General features: G+C 39.7%; 1 protein-coding gene across 3 annotated transcripts in view; it reads left to right on the plus strand.

Annotated features, from left to right (window-relative positions):
* Positions 1–17,153, plus strand: part of DLC1 (DLC1 Rho GTPase activating protein) — a 196,094-nt gene that overhangs the window by 148,875 nt on the left and 30,066 nt on the right. The window contains exon 1 of one of the 3 annotated variants that reach the window (XM_058024397.1): positions 10,076–10,159. The exons of the other annotated variants lie outside the window; for them this stretch is intronic. Coding sequence (XP_057880380.1) covers positions 10,147–10,159 — 13 coding nt within the window. The 5' untranslated portion in view covers positions 10,076–10,146. Of the gene's footprint in view, positions 1–10,075; positions 10,160–17,153 lie in introns of those variants that run through there. 3 annotated transcript variants of the gene reach the window in all.

Genomic DNA, 17,153 nt, shown 5'->3' on the forward strand with positions numbered 1-17,153 from the left:
CAGAGATTAAACTTGAAGCAGGAAACCTAAGCAAGACTTGTGGTTCAGGTTGTAACAATGATCTTTAAAATCTATGATCAGTGACGTAAAAATATATACACACTTTAATTCTGGACTGTTTTCTGAAATTATGATGCCTACATTCTTGGACTATTATGTTTGTTTTACTCTGTAGTATCCTGAATTCTGGTATTTATGTGAAAACTGCCTAGATTTACAAAGTATTTAAGTATTCTTATTAATTTGTTTTAGTTTTCTATGGAGATGGCTTTTGGTTTGATGGGTTTGGAGTACATTGGTTTTGTTTGTTAATTTGTGTTGCTTTGGGTTTGGATTGTTGGGGGTTTTTTTGCCTAGAACAAAGTCTAGCTTTGCAAACAAAGAAAACCACTTTTTTTTTTTTAAACTAACTCCTGAATTTCTTGTTATGTTTGCACCACAAACAGATAACAATTCAATTATGCTTCTAACTTAGTCTATCTGAATCCTAAATTCGTATTTCCCAGTATTTCCTTTGATGCCTGGATCAAATTTGCCTTTCAGCATGAATTAGAGTAAAAGGCTGCATCTCTCCACAGCCTGACATATTTACTGATATTTATAAATGAGAGCACTAATCTATACCCTTAATGCAAAGTGCAGATTTTCCAAAACATCTAAACTAGAGGGAAACACAGTGTGATGAACATTCCTAAATTGTTAGAAATTATATATATATATAACTATATATGTATTTATACAATAGAGACAGACATACAGAAAACAGATCTTTATATCTTTTTATGTATTTGATGTTCTCACATTTATAAAATATGATGTAAAATTAAATCTGAAGAAAAAAATACTTTTCATCTTCCCCAAATCTATCACTATCTAGTTCCCTTTCATATTAGGCAAAATCTCCATAAATTAAAGCAAATAATAAAAAGTTATTAAATGGGGTTGTTTGCTTAGGTCAAATAGCTCATACTCATATTAACGAAGAGGGAGCTAAACCTGAAATGGTTCATAAAATAACTTAGTGTCTAACCCTAATTATTGCAAACAAAGAAAAGCTTATCAGAAGTGGAGACAGTTTATTTCCATCTTGGAACAAAGGACAAAAGATACAGTGTCTTGTCCTTCCTTTGAGGTTTCTCTGTCAGCTCCTTTCCACTCCCTTTCCTGATAGGTTGAAATATCTTGATGGCTGTTCTGTTGATTAAAACACAATAATCAATTCTGGGGAACATGTCAGCTACTTATTTTTATAACAGGAACAATGGAAATAGCATCACATTGTTAATAGAGGTAAAAGTGATTAAAAATACCCTTTTGAGTTTTCCTTTCTAGTTCCCATTGTCACAATGCACTGAAATTGATCCAGAAAAAACTCTGACTGTAGATACACACTTTTTTACAGGAATCAGAGAACTTTGATTCATCTTTAGTCTATGAAGGAATGCTTATTTTTTAAAGCTGCTGCTGTATGAACCAAGAATAACTACTTTGCTTTTTTAATGTATATATTTATTTTTTCAGACTATTATTTCAAATCTATAGCAAAGAAGAGGCATTTGTCTCTAAATTAGTGTTAAAGAGCATATTTATTTCTTTACAGTAGATGCATACACAGTTGTAGCAGGTTGACCACTGGCCCTTTTTCCTCCTCACCAAAAATTCAATTAAAGCAAACCCAGGACAACAGTCTATTGTAAACTGCTACAAAGAAAACTAAGAGCCTTTATTTGCCAACACTGCAAATTGCAGAGCTGCATTCTGTGGCATCACATGAAGTTTGCATAGTACCATGTACTAAAAATGATACTTAGTAATTAAGTACAGAATGAAAAGGACATTATGGTCATCGATAGTATCTTCAAAAGATATATTAAACTCATGCATAAACTTCATAATATTTGCCTGGCTTAAAAAGTTAGCATGAATTTATCCAAAATTTTAAACAGGCACAGAAAATTTTGTTCCCTGTGCAACAGAGAAATGTTATTGAGCACACCAATGTAAATATCCCTACTGTGTTTTTTATGTCCTTATTAAAAAAATAAATCCATGTGTTGAAATTGAGGATATCATATCCTGAATAAGCTTCTTGATATAAAGATGGCTAAGAAAAAGATCATTCAAATAGGTGAACTCTATTTCAGAGTTACAAAGATCAGATAAGCAGTGCTTGATGCACTCCGTTGAGACAAACCACTCATTCAGTGCCAAGTATTATTAAAAATTCATTTTCTTAGCTGACACATGGACTTTTCATGCAGAGAGACCATTATGAAAAGCCTTGCTGTTCTGATAATCTGTACTTCGATTTCTGGCATTATCAGTCAGATCAGAAATAGTGGGTACAAGTGGCAAGAGGATAAAGCATCAGCTTTTCATTCTTGAGGAGATATGCTTAATGGAATGAGTTTAAGAGTTTCAGATGAAGTGTGGCTGAGAACATAGAAATAGCGTGTTAAAGATCCTGGAAATCCATCATCAAAAAACAGTAATTCCAGTAGACGCATAGCTCTTGCAAATTACTGAGCAACCACAGGCTTTAAAAAAGACCAGCTACCACAGGAAAGAAAAGAATCTGTTTCATAGTATGTTTGCTTTAAAATAATAGAAAACAAGTATAGGGATTACTTTGTTGATCTAGTGACAGAACTGTTGTAAAATTTAATATAACAGTATGGTAATCTCAGTTTATCAGGTGTACTGGGCAAAGAGATATAGGTTAAAGCATTCTCCAATCACTGCTATCTGTATTTACATTTTGAAGTTGAATAAAAAAAAAAAAGGACATTTCAGAATATGACAGGATCCTGATTTTTTTTTTTACTTTAGCAAAAATAATGGTTTTTCATATATTCCCAGTCATAAGAAAGAGGAGTTTGGATTTGTTTAATTCAGAAAGTAGGTATTCAAAAACTGCTCTGGGCTAAGATTAGATAGAAGAGATTTACCTCTCTCAAGAATTAACTAATTTACCATATGTCTTTGTAAATTGATATGAAGACAAAAGTTAAACCTCAAAAAAAGGAGAGTAAAAAAGGTAGCTCTTCATAATGTGACAGTGTTGAAATATGAAAGCATACTAACCATTTTCCATGTTTCTTTTTCTTGTGGTCATGTAACTGAACATGAGACTGTTTTTAAAACATGAAAGCTCCTATTAACGTGTCAGTCACTTCTATGCATTGTATCATGTTCACAAATAACATCACGCAATACTTTCACTCTCAAACCTACTGGCCTAAAGAGAAATGTAGCAAGAAGGAGGAGGAAGCATTTTTCAGCTAAACTGACCATCCATTTAGAATTCATAACCCTAAATGTTAAGGTGATGAATGAGCACCCCAACAATTCTGCTACTCGTCCTAATCCTCGTCAGGTCTTGAATCAGTTGACGAAGTCCAAACAGCCACTTCTTTCTGCCTGATCCCCTCCCCTTGCTATTGCTGGCTCTCATTCAAGTCAGGATCACATTTATCTGAGCAATATGCACCTAATAAATCTTCTCCAACTCAGTTTGTTCTTGCTGGCACAACAGCTAGCTTCCCCCTCCACTTCTCTTGTCTTTCCTCAGACATCATTATGGGTGTTGACACTCTAGCAAGTTACTTAAGGTGCTCTTAAATAACTGTCTGCATGTACACATCTCCCAGTAAAAGGCAAGGTAATTGCTGCTATAAGCCAGGTTTCAGTTACAATAAGCAAGAGCATGGACATGAACAACAAAAGAAGCAGCCAAATTAGCAATCTGCAAGAGGACTTTTATTAGACATAAATAAAATAAATTCACATAGTACTTTTCACAGTACTTCTCAAACACTTTGCAAAAAAGGCATGTACCATTCTCCCTAATTTATCTAAGGCAAAATGAAATATGGGAAGGGGAGTAGATAGACCAAGGCTGTCTGATAATTTAAAACAAGACTGCAGATAGGTATTTTGGGTCTCAATCTACTGTGCTGTCAAGAACAGGACCAAGGATTATGAATCTATTATGACTTACACCAGAGCTCACTTTGACCACTGGGCTTACTAACATGTGTTTTCCTTCTTCCCTGTCTCTGTAGCTTCACATGATGTTAACAATAGCTACTCTCCATGCTGTAGTACCAAGCTAGTACCTCCCCAGATGAATGCTGATGCGAAATTACCCATCACAATGTATGTGTTCCAGTTGCCATAGTTATCATGCTTTACAAAGTCATGGGTTTAAAATTATTTCCTGAGTCCCGGAGATTTCCCCAAGGCTAAAACAGCAACAGTCTCTCACATAATGGGTCAACCGGTTCAGGTGAGTGCATGTGCTTATTTCCTCCAGAGGAAATAAATTTAATGAATATAGAGCTCATTTAGGTAAAAAGCCTTGGATCTCACAAGATGGAAGATGGAAGTAAGAAAAAATTTACTTTTGAAAAGAAAATTTTCATTGTTCATAATTTTATATTCAATATAATTAAAAATACCCGCAATTAGCCAAAAAAAAAAAAAAAAAAAAGAACAAAAAAAAAACCACCCCAAAACCTTTATTTCCTTTCCCTTTACTCCTTTTAACTCCAGCTGGGTGCTGCATGGCTGACACAGTCCCAGGTCTTATGCTGAAAAGTCTAGCATCGTATGTGTAACATAACAACAGCTGCTTCATAAACCAATTTTTGATCACTGTTTTGACATGTTCAAGGCATCAGTCTTTCAGTTTTCATCTACTTTAATGGGCAACTTACATCTTACATCTTGTTTAATGAAAGGTTACTGTTGTCTCTGTAAAAGCTGACCTTTTTTCTTCATCAGATTGGAGGTCATGAGTGAATAGAGAATGAGGTTTACAGAAATGCATCTTAACATTGGAATGCCTTGGAAACTGAGGATTTTAAAGGTGGAAGGTAAAATCTACTTGCTTTAAAAATGAAGAGTGAAGTGCAGGTTGATTCAATAATGCTATAACTGTTATCACAAGAACACAAAGTGAAAACAAGAGCATTGTTCTGAAAAAAAAATAGTAATTTGCCAGGCAACACAAAGTTGAGCTTTATTTCCTGCCACCATTTTACACCATCATCAAGTTGCTCATCTTTTTGTAGTATATATTTAGAGTAAAAGCATCCTTTGTGCCATCTTCCTCTAACACTTGATTGCACACTGTGATTTGCAAACACGGTGGAAGAGAATTGGGGTGAGACTTGGGCACTGATGTCTCCTTTTAAATGACCCACAAAGAAAGGAGAGGGTTTGGAGATGACTCCTGGTGCTACTCTGCTGCCACACAGCCACCAAGGCAATTACCACCTAGGGATGGTGCCTTAGCCAAGAAAAAGCTTCATTACAGCTTTCTCTAATGCAGTGTAACAGACAGTCACCCTTCAACTTGTACATTCATTAGGTCTCACTTGCACAACCATTTTGACCACATAATGCAGAGGTTTCAATCCTGATAATTTAAGGTTAAGATTCCTTTTTGTGAAGAAGTGATCAATTATGGATGCTCTCTTTATCAGCAATAGTACAGTTATTCTGAATTTTTCTAAATATAAGGAAGAAGGACTTCTATGTGTCACAAGGCATACACTTAATCTGGATCATCTCTGTGCTCTCATCACAGGCTGGAAATTCTAACTATGCTTCTCTAAGCACTTCTTCTAGATAAGATTTAGTTTACCTACTTTCCCTACTCTCTTGAACATTAAATTCAGTTGGTTATTTTTGCAAAGGTGAATCAACTTTCTAAGGTAAAAATATAGCTTTTAATTGAAGGGAAGGCTGACCCATTAACCGCAGAAAATTCTGCAGTCTTCAAAAATACACCTTCACCTGTGACAGCATCTTAAGCACAATATAGGAGAGATACTCTACATCTCAATGAATTTCTATAAACCAGTGGTATTCCATGTAAGCTAAAGAGCTTATCCTCTCTGCTGAAAATGGAAATACCGATTTTCTCTCCTATTTTATTTTTCCATATTTATATTTTATCCTATTGTATCTTTGTCAATTGATTATATTTTTGTTTCTTATTGTCTTTTGCCTTTAGAAATAGAGTTTAACCAATACAGTGTGAACTTGGTTATTTCATTTCCAGCCTGACCTGTTGAACTAACAGTGTTTGACAGCATTCAAAAGTAGGCAAAAGCACAGAGCTCTTAGCTCTTGTTTTAAAATAGCTGCTTTTATGGACCATAAAGAATAAGCCAAGGTTAATTATCTTTATTGGTTTTTGTTGTTTAAAAAAGGGGGGAAACACCCAACTGAATGTTGCCTGGGATCAGCAACAGGAGTCTAATATACATGACAAGCTGATAACATTTCTAATGGTGTACAGGAAGATTTCTAGAGCAGAGAGACCATAAATTACAAGCTGTAGAGCAGTACCTCTGTGCAATATAGTGAATTTACTATGTATTTTGTGAAAAAGCATTTTGGGTAGATGCTTTCTTTCATTTTGTGACTCTCAAGGAGGTGAAACCATGTCTTTCCTTCTCTGGAAGCAAGGCACTGTTGGTGTCACTTATCTCTGCAAAGTGATAGTGCAAACACTCTTTGTCAAGAGGCCTGAACAATTACAGACTTCTTAAAGTAATTACTTTCAGCAAAGTCAAGTGCTAGAATATTCAGACATAATTATTTCACCGACAATGGTTGGAACATGGAAGTGCTTTGGGCTGTGGAAATGCTACATACAGATATACCCCAGTCGAGAAGCCCAGAACCAGAGGCCTGGAAACTCAGTTTGAAAGTGCTCCATAATCTATCATGCTGTTGCTAAGAGGATATTAATACTAGCACTTCTAATTGTGATTGTGACTAATTGTGAATTGGAACTTCTCTGTGTACTGCACTATTTAGAAGAAAAAGGATGACAGGGGTACAGTTAACCATTAAGGCATTTGGGCCTGGGAGGGAAAGCAGAGGACAATCAAGTCCTTATTATTAGATGCCTTCCTGCAAATCACTCCCTTATGCAGTTACAACAGAAGGAGAATTCACCTTTTAAACTGAGTAATTGTGCCTGTCGGGCAACCCTTTACAATTACTTTACCATCCAGCAAGAACTCATTGATTGCATTAAGGATAACAGTACTCCACAGAAACAATCCTCTGAGGCAGGCTACTTCCAAAACCCTGTGTCTCTGTCAGGCAGCTGCCTGCTCTTTGAATAGCCAGAGAGATAAAGAAATAAAAATATTAAAGGCCAAAGCTCTTCTGATTTCACAACACTCTTTAAAGCCGGATGAGTGATTAGGGTGTTTGTAGCCTGTTAAACACCCATGCCTCAGGTGGAATGTTCCTCTGAGCACGTTTTACAGCAAATGAGACTGGTGCTTCGCTTCAGCTCCAAAAATACTCCTGCTTAAGCAGCCCTATAGAATTCCAAGTTAAAATGCAAGCCCCAGTGACTGTGTGTCTTCAGCAGTTGTAACAAACTACAATCAAAGCCTTTCTCTTTTAGATTACCAGCAAGAATCTAATCCAGGTCAGTGATAATCCTCCAGCATCTATTTAGCAATGATCCCAACAGACAGACTGCTCCATCACAAAAGTCACTGTTTCTGACATGGCTGCAGAGACTGAATGAGGATGGAGATTCCTCCTTTACTGTGGAAGCTAATTAGATTTGCAAGTAGAACAGGAGTGCTGAACAAAAGCACAAGCATAGTGTTTCATTGTCAGCATCATCATTAAATAGCATTCATTTGCTATTTAACAGAGTGGTAGATAACCTTTGATTTAATTACTGAGAGTTTCCCATCTTCTGTGTCTAGGACACATTTGTCAAGTATTCACTGATCTTATCACTCACCCCTCTCAAAATCCTCAAATGAATCTCTGACTTCAAATTCTTGATTTGCTGCTATCACACAATCCTCTCAATTTGGATTTTACTTGACTATTGTACATCTCATCTCATTTTTAGATTTTTTTGAGTTCCCTTTCACAATGCTGAGTTGCCTCAACCTTTCCCATTTTTTCTGTGAAGTCCATTCTCTCCTCCTTCAAAAGCTTCCTGTGGGTCCTATACAAAAGCTTCCTGTACAAAAATGAAGGCTTGGTCCAGGAAGCAGCCTAGGCAGTCTGTGTTTACAGGAACAAACCCTGATTTTTACAGAGGGTATTAACTTGACACTTGGTGGTCTTCTGGTTCCAGCATTATTATTGTGACAGAAATGCCTTTGGGCCAGCATGTTTACCTACACGTTCTTGATAAATTTTTTTCATTTTCCCACCCCCACCCCCTTCTTTTTGAGGATATTTATTGGAGAAATTTCTTCTTTTTTTTCCCCCCTAGAATTCAGACTGAAAATCACACACAATACGCAACCAATATATTTCATCTCGTCAGGACTACTCTGACACTTACTACTCTACCAACTGCATAAAATGAAAGACAATACATACAGAAAGCCAATTAGATTGGGATTACTTTGGCTGTTCAACAGCTGGGGCATAGCATATGTCTGTTTTCCCCATGTTAGTTAGGAATTAACATTTTACATGCCTGACCTATCTAATAAACATATATCCTGACCTTACAAGAAACATTCAAAAATGAAGGTAAATGTGGCTATGCCAAAATGTGCATAAGCCAGGTTAGATATGAAGGGGTAATTGATTAAGCAGGTAACATATGTAAAGTTAAGCTTGAAGATATAGTGCATTTCCATCCTCTTCGGGGCTATTAAAGTAAATTAATGATCTAGAGCTGTGTAGCGGTTTCCAGAAACAACACTATAATGGCCAGTTGGCCACAGTTTGCAGCCTCCTCCTCCTAGAAGGGGGAGATGTTTATTCTTCAGGAAATTGCCAGCTCAAGCATCTCACTATGTATACTTTACATCTGTATCCATCGTGCAGAAATGACAACCGAACATTAGAATAACACCAGTGAATACAAAATATGATGTTGGCTTGGAAGAAAATGAATCAATCATAGTCTTTGACAGGGTCCAGATATTTTCAAATTTTCACAATACTTTTTTCCATGCTCATAGTTTGGCAGCTGCTCAAAAGTACCTGGTTTGTGCTGTTTTACAGTCCTGAATGTGTCAACCAAACAAGAAGAATTTAAAAAAAACTTTGCAAAATACAAAGGGGAATAAGCAGTGTAGGCAGCAACTACCAGACACAGAGCTATGAAGCCAGGCTTACTTCACTATCTCCAAGACTCGCCCATCACTGTTCCATGGTCCCCATAGGAAAAATATTTGTTTTCCATCCAGGTTCAGACTGAGACTTTGATGGTGCTCAAGAATTCTAAAATTTCACAGCACTCTTCAGCATGCTGTCTGTAGAGGGAGGGACTGGCATGCCCTGGTCCTCCTGTGTGGCTTGCTTCTGGCTGAAGGCTCAGCATCCCCCATGCCTTGGGCTGCTCAGGCCTTTCCAAAACTCTCCAGTCTGTAAAACTAATGAGCCATGATGCCTTTTCAGTCAACTCTCCTGTCTGTGTTTCCTGGGAAAAGTATTGAGAGCTTTGCTGACTGCTTTTTAGAAACCTGGCCACCGCAAGAGCTGACAGCCATTAGAAACCAAAGGAACAAAAGGCACAGGAGCCTTTATGCCGGTTTTGAGCGCGTTACCTTTGGTTTGTGTCATTCCCCTGGACTCCCCAGACGTGCATTGGAGGGACAGGGGAGAGGGGTGTGTGCACGTTGGTGTGCGTGTGCGTGTGCATGTGCGTGTGGAAGGGTGCGTGTGCATGTGCGTGTGTGTGAGCGTGTGCAGGGGTGTGTGTGCCGGGGTGCGTGTGCATGTGCGTGTGCGTGAGCGTGTGCAGGGGTGTGTGTGCCGGGGTGCGTGTGCATGTGTGTGTGTGTGAGCGTGTGCAGGGGTGCGTGTGTATGTGTGTGTGCACGTTGGTGTGCGTGTGCGTGTGCAGGGGTGCATGTGCATGTGCATGTGTGTGTGTGCACGGGTGCGTATGCGGGGGTGTATCTGCTCTGTTGCCGCGTGCCCGCGCTCGGGGGTCTCTGCGGGCGCGGAGCGGGGCCGGGGCCGGGGCCGGGGGCGGGCCGGGGGCGGTGCAGGGGCCGGGGTGGCGCTCGCTGCTCCGGGCCGGTGTCACTTGCGAGCCGCCGCCGCCGCGCAGGCAGCCGGGCAGGGACGCAGCCAGCCGGCCCCGCAGGCAGCCCCGCGGAGCCACCGCGGCCGGCGGAGACCATGATCCTCACACGTAAGCTCGGGGATGCCCTCCCGGCTCGCTTTGTGGGTGGCGGCTCTGCGCCGGGGGCGCAGCTCCGCGCATCGCGGGCGGCGTTGGCGAAAAGTGCCGCGGGGCAGCGCATGGGGCTGGGGGGCAGAGAGGGACGCGATCCGCTGGTGTTGTCCCGCAGCCTCGGGGCGGCGGCGCTGGCAGGGGGCGGCTGCCCCGTCCCGCGGGGCGCTTGGCCCCGTGTGCGCGGGTGAGAAGCGCCGTCGGGGCGGCGGCGGCCTCCGGTGGGACGGGAGCGCTGCCGGAGCCCGGGGTTGCTGCTGTGTCCAGGGAGCGCCCGCGGGGCCGTGCTCGGGAGCGCGGCCGAAAGGGTTAACAGCGCAGGAGCTGGGGTACCGCGGGCGCGGGGCGCCGCTCGGGATGCGGCTGCTCCCTTGAAGATCACCGTGGCGCATCTTTCTTTTTCAGTGGTTTGGTTTTGGTTGGTTTTTTGGATTTTTTTCCGTTTCCTTTTTCCACCACCTAATTTTAGTCTTTCTCTGTTTTGGGTGGCTTTTCTTTTTTTGGGAGTCCTTGCGAGACGGGAACCGTCGAGTTCCTTTTGAAGTTTTCCGTAATTAGCCCGATGGCCTCCAGGAGCCCGGTGGCTCCCCCCGTGCGGCGGTGGCCAGCCCTGATGTCACCCCCGGCGGCTTTGATCCCGGTGGAGGAGCACCAGCTCCTGCCGGACGGGCTCACCCCTACCCCCCTCTTCCTTTTTCCCTTCTCGAGGAAAACAGAAAGCCGATGCCGTTTTCCAGTCGGTCAGTTTTACGTTCCGTGTCACCCTCCCTTTCTTCGCAAACCACAGCAATGACTTCGTTCCACCGAAACCGTGAAGTTGTTGAGCGATGTGTTGCCATTAACCTAATGAGCTCTGTTGCCAGTCAAGGCACTTACTATTGGTACAGCAGGTTTCTTTTGAGTTTTTTGTCCCCTCATATTCTCTTTGGGAAAATTTGAAGACATAACTACATTTAAGCACTGTATTTAGCTAAGTCAGAAGGTTCTGCCTGATGTGTCATAGTACTTAACACACCTGATTTGAAAGCCTGAGGAATGCTTTTATCTTAGCCATCAATTAATTTATTCTTTTTACAGGAGTAAGTGTGATCTATTTGAATTGCCCTGCCCTGATAAAGAAATTCCTGACAGCAGTTCAATAACAATTCTCTGAGTCAAGTTATGTTTTGAGGCTATTTGTAGTGAAGGAAAATAATGGGCAGATTTCTTATGAGCCTCTGAGTATGAATCTGTCAACAGTTCAGTGCCAGACTGATTCAACATCTGTCTGGCAAGCAGGCCATTGCTGTCTGACAGCACATGGAGTTGGTGTTAGGTGTGTCTGTTGATGCCACAGCTGTATCCTACTGTAGTGTATCTATCAGGTATTATTACTGCATCCTGCTCTGCATCTCCAGTAGAATCAACAAAAACAAAAAGAAAAAGGCTGAGATGGCCAGGAAGTGGGATGAATGTCCCTCAGATTAATGGGTTTGGGTTACTACTTCAGTTTGCTGATGGGATCATCATGAGGACTGAGATTCTTTGATTATGGAATACAGTATATGTAAGAGAAGACGTAGATATTGTTTTGACAAGATTCTTTTCATTTACAAGCTCATAGAAATCAGAGCATTTGGAGCTATGTGACCTCTAGGAATTCTTGATCCCATCTTCTTTTAAAATAACTTGGGTTGTTAATTGATACTTTTTTAATCAAAAGGAAATGCTAATACATTGTTTTAAACACCATAAGGCTTTAACTTCCTACATGTCATAAAATATTATTTCTAAGTGATAGTGAACAGCAAGAACATACCTGGTGGTTTTATTTGGTTTTATTTTTCACTAGTGTAGATTCAGCCTAGGATTTTTAATTCTTGAGTCAGGGTCTTCCCAGCCACTTCTGCAGCTGCCCTTGGTGGGCCAGAGAGGAATACTGATGCTACTCATGGAAACTTACAAATGCCCAGTGTATTTTGCCTCTGGTGAGGTGTTGGAAAAAGGTACTGTAGCTGTACTCATTCACTGATGTTGAATGTTTATATTAAGATTCCTAGAAAAAGGAGATGAGGTGGCTTGGTTTTACTTTTCTGGTTCTTCTGATTCATTACATTCTAGGCAGCGGTTTGTTTGAGGCATGTGAATTTATGAGTTCCGCAAATATTTAGAGATGCAGTTTGCACTATAAATTTTCTTTTTCGAGGCAGAATACCACAGTGTGTTATGTTTGGGCTTCTTGAGAGATTCAGGCTTCTCTTCCAGTTCTCCTCTGATGGGGGTTTTGCTGCTGGCTTGAGCATAAACACAATGCACCCTTGGCTGGTTAAAAGGAGACAGAGGAAGAGAGCTCATGTGCTTAACAGGATGGTCCTGTGCAGTAAACAAGCACTTTTCATGCTTAACTATCCTTCCTAGCGACAGGAAGAAGGAAATGAGGCTATGCAAAAGGACCCTGACACATTTCAGACAATGCCAGACCCATCCTAGCATTCATACAGTATAGCCACAAGACTTGGGGAAATAAAAATAACTTCAGATGTTTCCCCTTCCTTCCTGTGCATGTTATAGAAATACAGCAATCAAATGATATGCAGTTCACAGAAAATTTGCTGGTTTGATCTCCACTAAATAAGGAGATGATGCCATGTGTAATTTATATTCTTTGTGTATATTGTTCTGTTTACAGTTTGAATTGTGGTGTTTCAGGGTGAATTAATTACAAAATTCTGTATTCTCTACAGTAATATAGGAAGTGTAGATATACAGTAATTTTGGTAATTTCAGCAATTCCAGGCATATTTCTTGCTTGTATCTAAGCAATCAGTAATTCTTCATGGTGCAGGGTATCAGGGTCTTGCATGTTTTTTGATTTCCAAAGTTTTTTACAAAGGTTTTTGTTGTTGTTGTTGTTTTTATTTATTTTCTCATCTACTTTTCCTGCCCCTGTTCAAAGGAAAAAAACAAATTCTATCTTCAATGATGAGCAATTCTCATGAGAGGGAATTGCACAGGACTGGGCTGTGACTGGAACTTTCTGGTTCTTTTTACTTGACACTTGCTTGGCCATTCTTGCTGACAGTGCTACCCTATCCCACTCAACACATCTCTGGAATCAGTAGATCTGCTAGTAAAATATACCATTGGCAAAACTGGCAGAACCAAAAGGGAGTTGAGAATCACATAGCCAGCTAGCTGTAATTCACTGAATTTCATTATCTGAAAGTTACATGTAATAAATACTATGAACCATTCTGAACTACTTGAGTATGACAAGCATTTTTATTTCTTAGGATGAATATTCTTTCAAATATTGTCTAGTGTTTCCCTTGGGAAGGACTGTGGTAGATGAGACAGGATCAGGAAAAAATGTTATCTGGTCTCTCCTTATCAAGACATGATAGGATGGCTCACTTCTTTATTGTGGGGCATTTTTTTAAAGTCTAAAGGGTGCAGACTTCCATAGATCTGGGTTTAAATATATTTATTTTATAGTTGTCTAAATCTTTCTATTAAATGCAGTTGTCTGTACTAAGAAAGATTCCTGAGGAGATGCTTTAAAGACATTGCTGAAACCAGTGCTGGACACAGTTTGACCTTCCCAGACCTGTTCTTATAATTTACTAAAGTTTCAGCAAATTATCAGATTATTCAGTAAATTATTTAGATTATCAACAATACATGCCCCTCTGCCCTCGTCCCCCATCGCATTTTTGCATTTTGGGGATGATCTCTCTATGACCCTGTGGACCCATAGAATTGAATGTTCTGCTGGCCACCCTTCCATCTGTTCTCCATGAGTTGTAAGAATAGATATCCTGTGCACATAAGACACAAGAAACTTTCCAGTGTAAAGCTTCATGGTCTGTTTAAACTTTCCTTCTTCCATCCATACAAAATGTGACCATTAGATCTGAGAGAAACATTTTCAAGTATGCAGTATCACAGACAATACTACAACTGTCTCTAATATCTAAAAACAGAACATTCATAGTAATATTTGCTTTGGAAAAATCCATGTTTACATCTTTAATTCTGCATCAGGGAAGAAGGCATTTGTCTGTGATGCAATTAGCTTTATGCTGGGCTGTTCACTGTCACTGGTATTTTGTATCTAGCGTTGTGTCATCCCCACAGGATGATACAATATATTTTGGGACTGGATCATCAATGAGGTTAACTGTAAATGGTTATGATGTAAAGGCAGTCATTCTTCCATACAGTTCTTCTTACATGCATAGATAATTTTGAGGTTACAAGCTCAAAGAAGTAACTGTCTAGAAAATCTATTTACTTTTGTAGGAACCATTGAGCCAGTTCAGATCAGTTCTTACAGCATTGTTATTTCCTAGATCTGAACAGTAGCCCACACTTTGTGCCTTTTTTAGATGAAGTACCCTCATGCTGGGCCTGCTCACCTTTGCCTCCCTCTGGAGCTGAATGAGCCTTTGAGCTGAGCTTTGCACACCACAAGCTTGCAGACAGGGGGCAATTTTAGTGCTGGGCTTGGGACTAGCAACAGTTAATGTTTGCCCTTCAGTATGTTCTCAAAGGTCATGCTGACCAAGTAATTTCTGAGAGAAGAGAAGGTTAAAGTCATCTTCTATTTCCCAGTCTTTGGAGGAGGATTTGGTTCTCACTCTGGAATCTGTCAACATGACCTCCATCAGAGGATTTGACTAACTGCTTTCTCTGCCTCAAATAATCCTCCTCCAAGACCACCCTGTGTTAAGCAGGCCAGATAAATAACCCACGTGCCCAATTATTTCTTGAGAGTTTTTTAAGTCATTTCACATCTTGTTCCTCTTCATCTGTGAACCCTCTTAAAAACAAGATGAGAGAAGACCATCTTTAACCTATAAATAAAGTTGTTATTTATAGGTTATAGACAGGAAAACTGCCACATCAAGCTATAGTTTTCTGATTAAACAAAGTTAGTGTTTTATCTTCAGATCACATTGGTTTTTAAATTTATTTCCAAATTCTCCTGCATATGCTCAAAATGTAAAAAAACCAAACCAACAAAAAACCAAAACATCAACAAAATAAAACAAAACTCTATTTAGGAATAAATTATTAACTTACAGTGTAATCCAGGAGTTGTGATGATTCTTTTGTGTCCTAGAACATGCTTTCCCAAAATCTTCCACAAGTTAGGAAGTATAACAGCTAACCTTAGGCTGCTAGAAGCATATTTAGTGGTGTGAAAATGAGCAGTAATTGCAATCTATTACAGAGTGTATAGGGAAGGGGCTTGACAGACACATGGGGAATATCCTTTATTTCCGTGGCCCTTTATTAGATCCCAAAATGATGTTGATTTGGTGCTTTTCAGAGCTAATCAGTTGTGCTTGGTCCTCTTGACAGAAGAAAGGGCCTCTTGCCAGCCAGGGCATGCTCTAGAGGTGGTGGTTGTTCCTCTCTGACCTGCTGAAATAGGGCACTGTCCTTTCTTTGATGAAAACCTGGGTTTCTCCCCATGCTAAAAATAGTGAAACTGACCCCATTTATTCCTGGAAAAGTTGGGTTTTAGAGACCCACAGATCCACGCTGGGAAAGTCCTAGTTAAGTCCTCTGAAATTGATGGAGGCTTCCATTGTTTTTAACAAGTGTAGTCTCGATCTCTAAACATTTGAAATATTTTCAACAAATGTTGTTTCTCTTTTTATGTTGTGAGCTGAAAAAATTCTGAAGTGATTTTAATATATTGAAGACTATGAAGAGGTTCAAGTTTAATAATTAAATTTTGGTCCACAAAAGCAGTATTGTGCTTGCAAGAGTATTGGTGAGCAATTAAAAGTACTATATTCTGTAATTTGGTATAGTTGGGAAGGAGGGAAGGTACATACAGCCAACATACACCTCTGTAGATATTTTGGAAACCAGTCACATTCTTTTTTTAAAAATTTTTATTTTTATTTAGCTTTCATCAATAAGGAAATAAACAAACTGAAATCCTATCAGTGGAAGTAGGCCATTTGCTTTTTTCAAAAGTTCTGCTGACCAAAATAAAAGGGGGTGTTTTCAGCTTCCTGCTTTTTTTTTCAGAGAAAACATCAATATATGATCTTAAACATCTGTTTCCTTACTTCTTCATCTGTTCCCACACAAATTCCAAACATACTCTGTTTCTTCTCCCAGTGTCCTGTGGTTTATACATAACATCAACTGCATAGTTACTGTCTTGCTTCAAGGCTCTGTAGCTTGAAAAAGCCTGTCAGTCCCATGTTTAACCCAAAGCCAGCAGGAGACAACACAAAGAGAGTATTTTTTTAGTCGTCATCATATAGTTGTGGAATATCTGAGTAACATTCATCACTGTTTCTAGGGGTTTTATGACTAGGAAGCAGTATTTATATTTGGTGTCATATATGGTTTGCCTTAAGAATTTGTGAGTCCCCCTCTCCCCATCCCTCTGAAAGTTTTTAATAAGAGATAGTTTCTTAAAATTGCACATGCATCCATACTGGCTCAACTTGATTGCTGAGGCAGGCAGCAGTAAGTGGAGGTCACAGCAGGTATCATTTTACTGTAGAAGGTAAATTGAAGCACAGTGAAATAGAGGAGCGCATCAAAAAAGGCAGCTGCAAATGCAAAATGTAACTTGCACTTTAAAGGTGAAAGGAGAAAAGTTACTCTCTTGGGAAGGTGGTTAGCTTTCTCTTCAAAACCAGCAAGCTCATAATGAGTTCAAAAGCTGTGCTTTATGTTCTCTTGATCTCACTGGTTCTTCTAGAAATGCATCCTTCATGGACTGAATGTGTCAGACTGGTATTCTAGAACAGTTGTATATGATTAGATGGTTCTCCTAGAAGTAGAAGAAATTCCAAGTGTGTTAGAAATTTGGCAAGAGCTTTTAATGGGATTTTTAGAATGCTGTCATTTTTACTGGTTGAACATTTATTGACAAACTTCCCAAGTTTGTGTTTGAGTACATTATCCTTATAAAATGCCATTCTTCACTAATTATATT

Source organism: Melospiza georgiana, chromosome 5, assembly GCF_028018845.1.
Source record: "Melospiza georgiana isolate bMelGeo1 chromosome 5, bMelGeo1.pri, whole genome shotgun sequence".
Taxonomy (NCBI): Eukaryota; Metazoa; Chordata; class Aves; order Passeriformes; family Passerellidae; genus Melospiza; species Melospiza georgiana.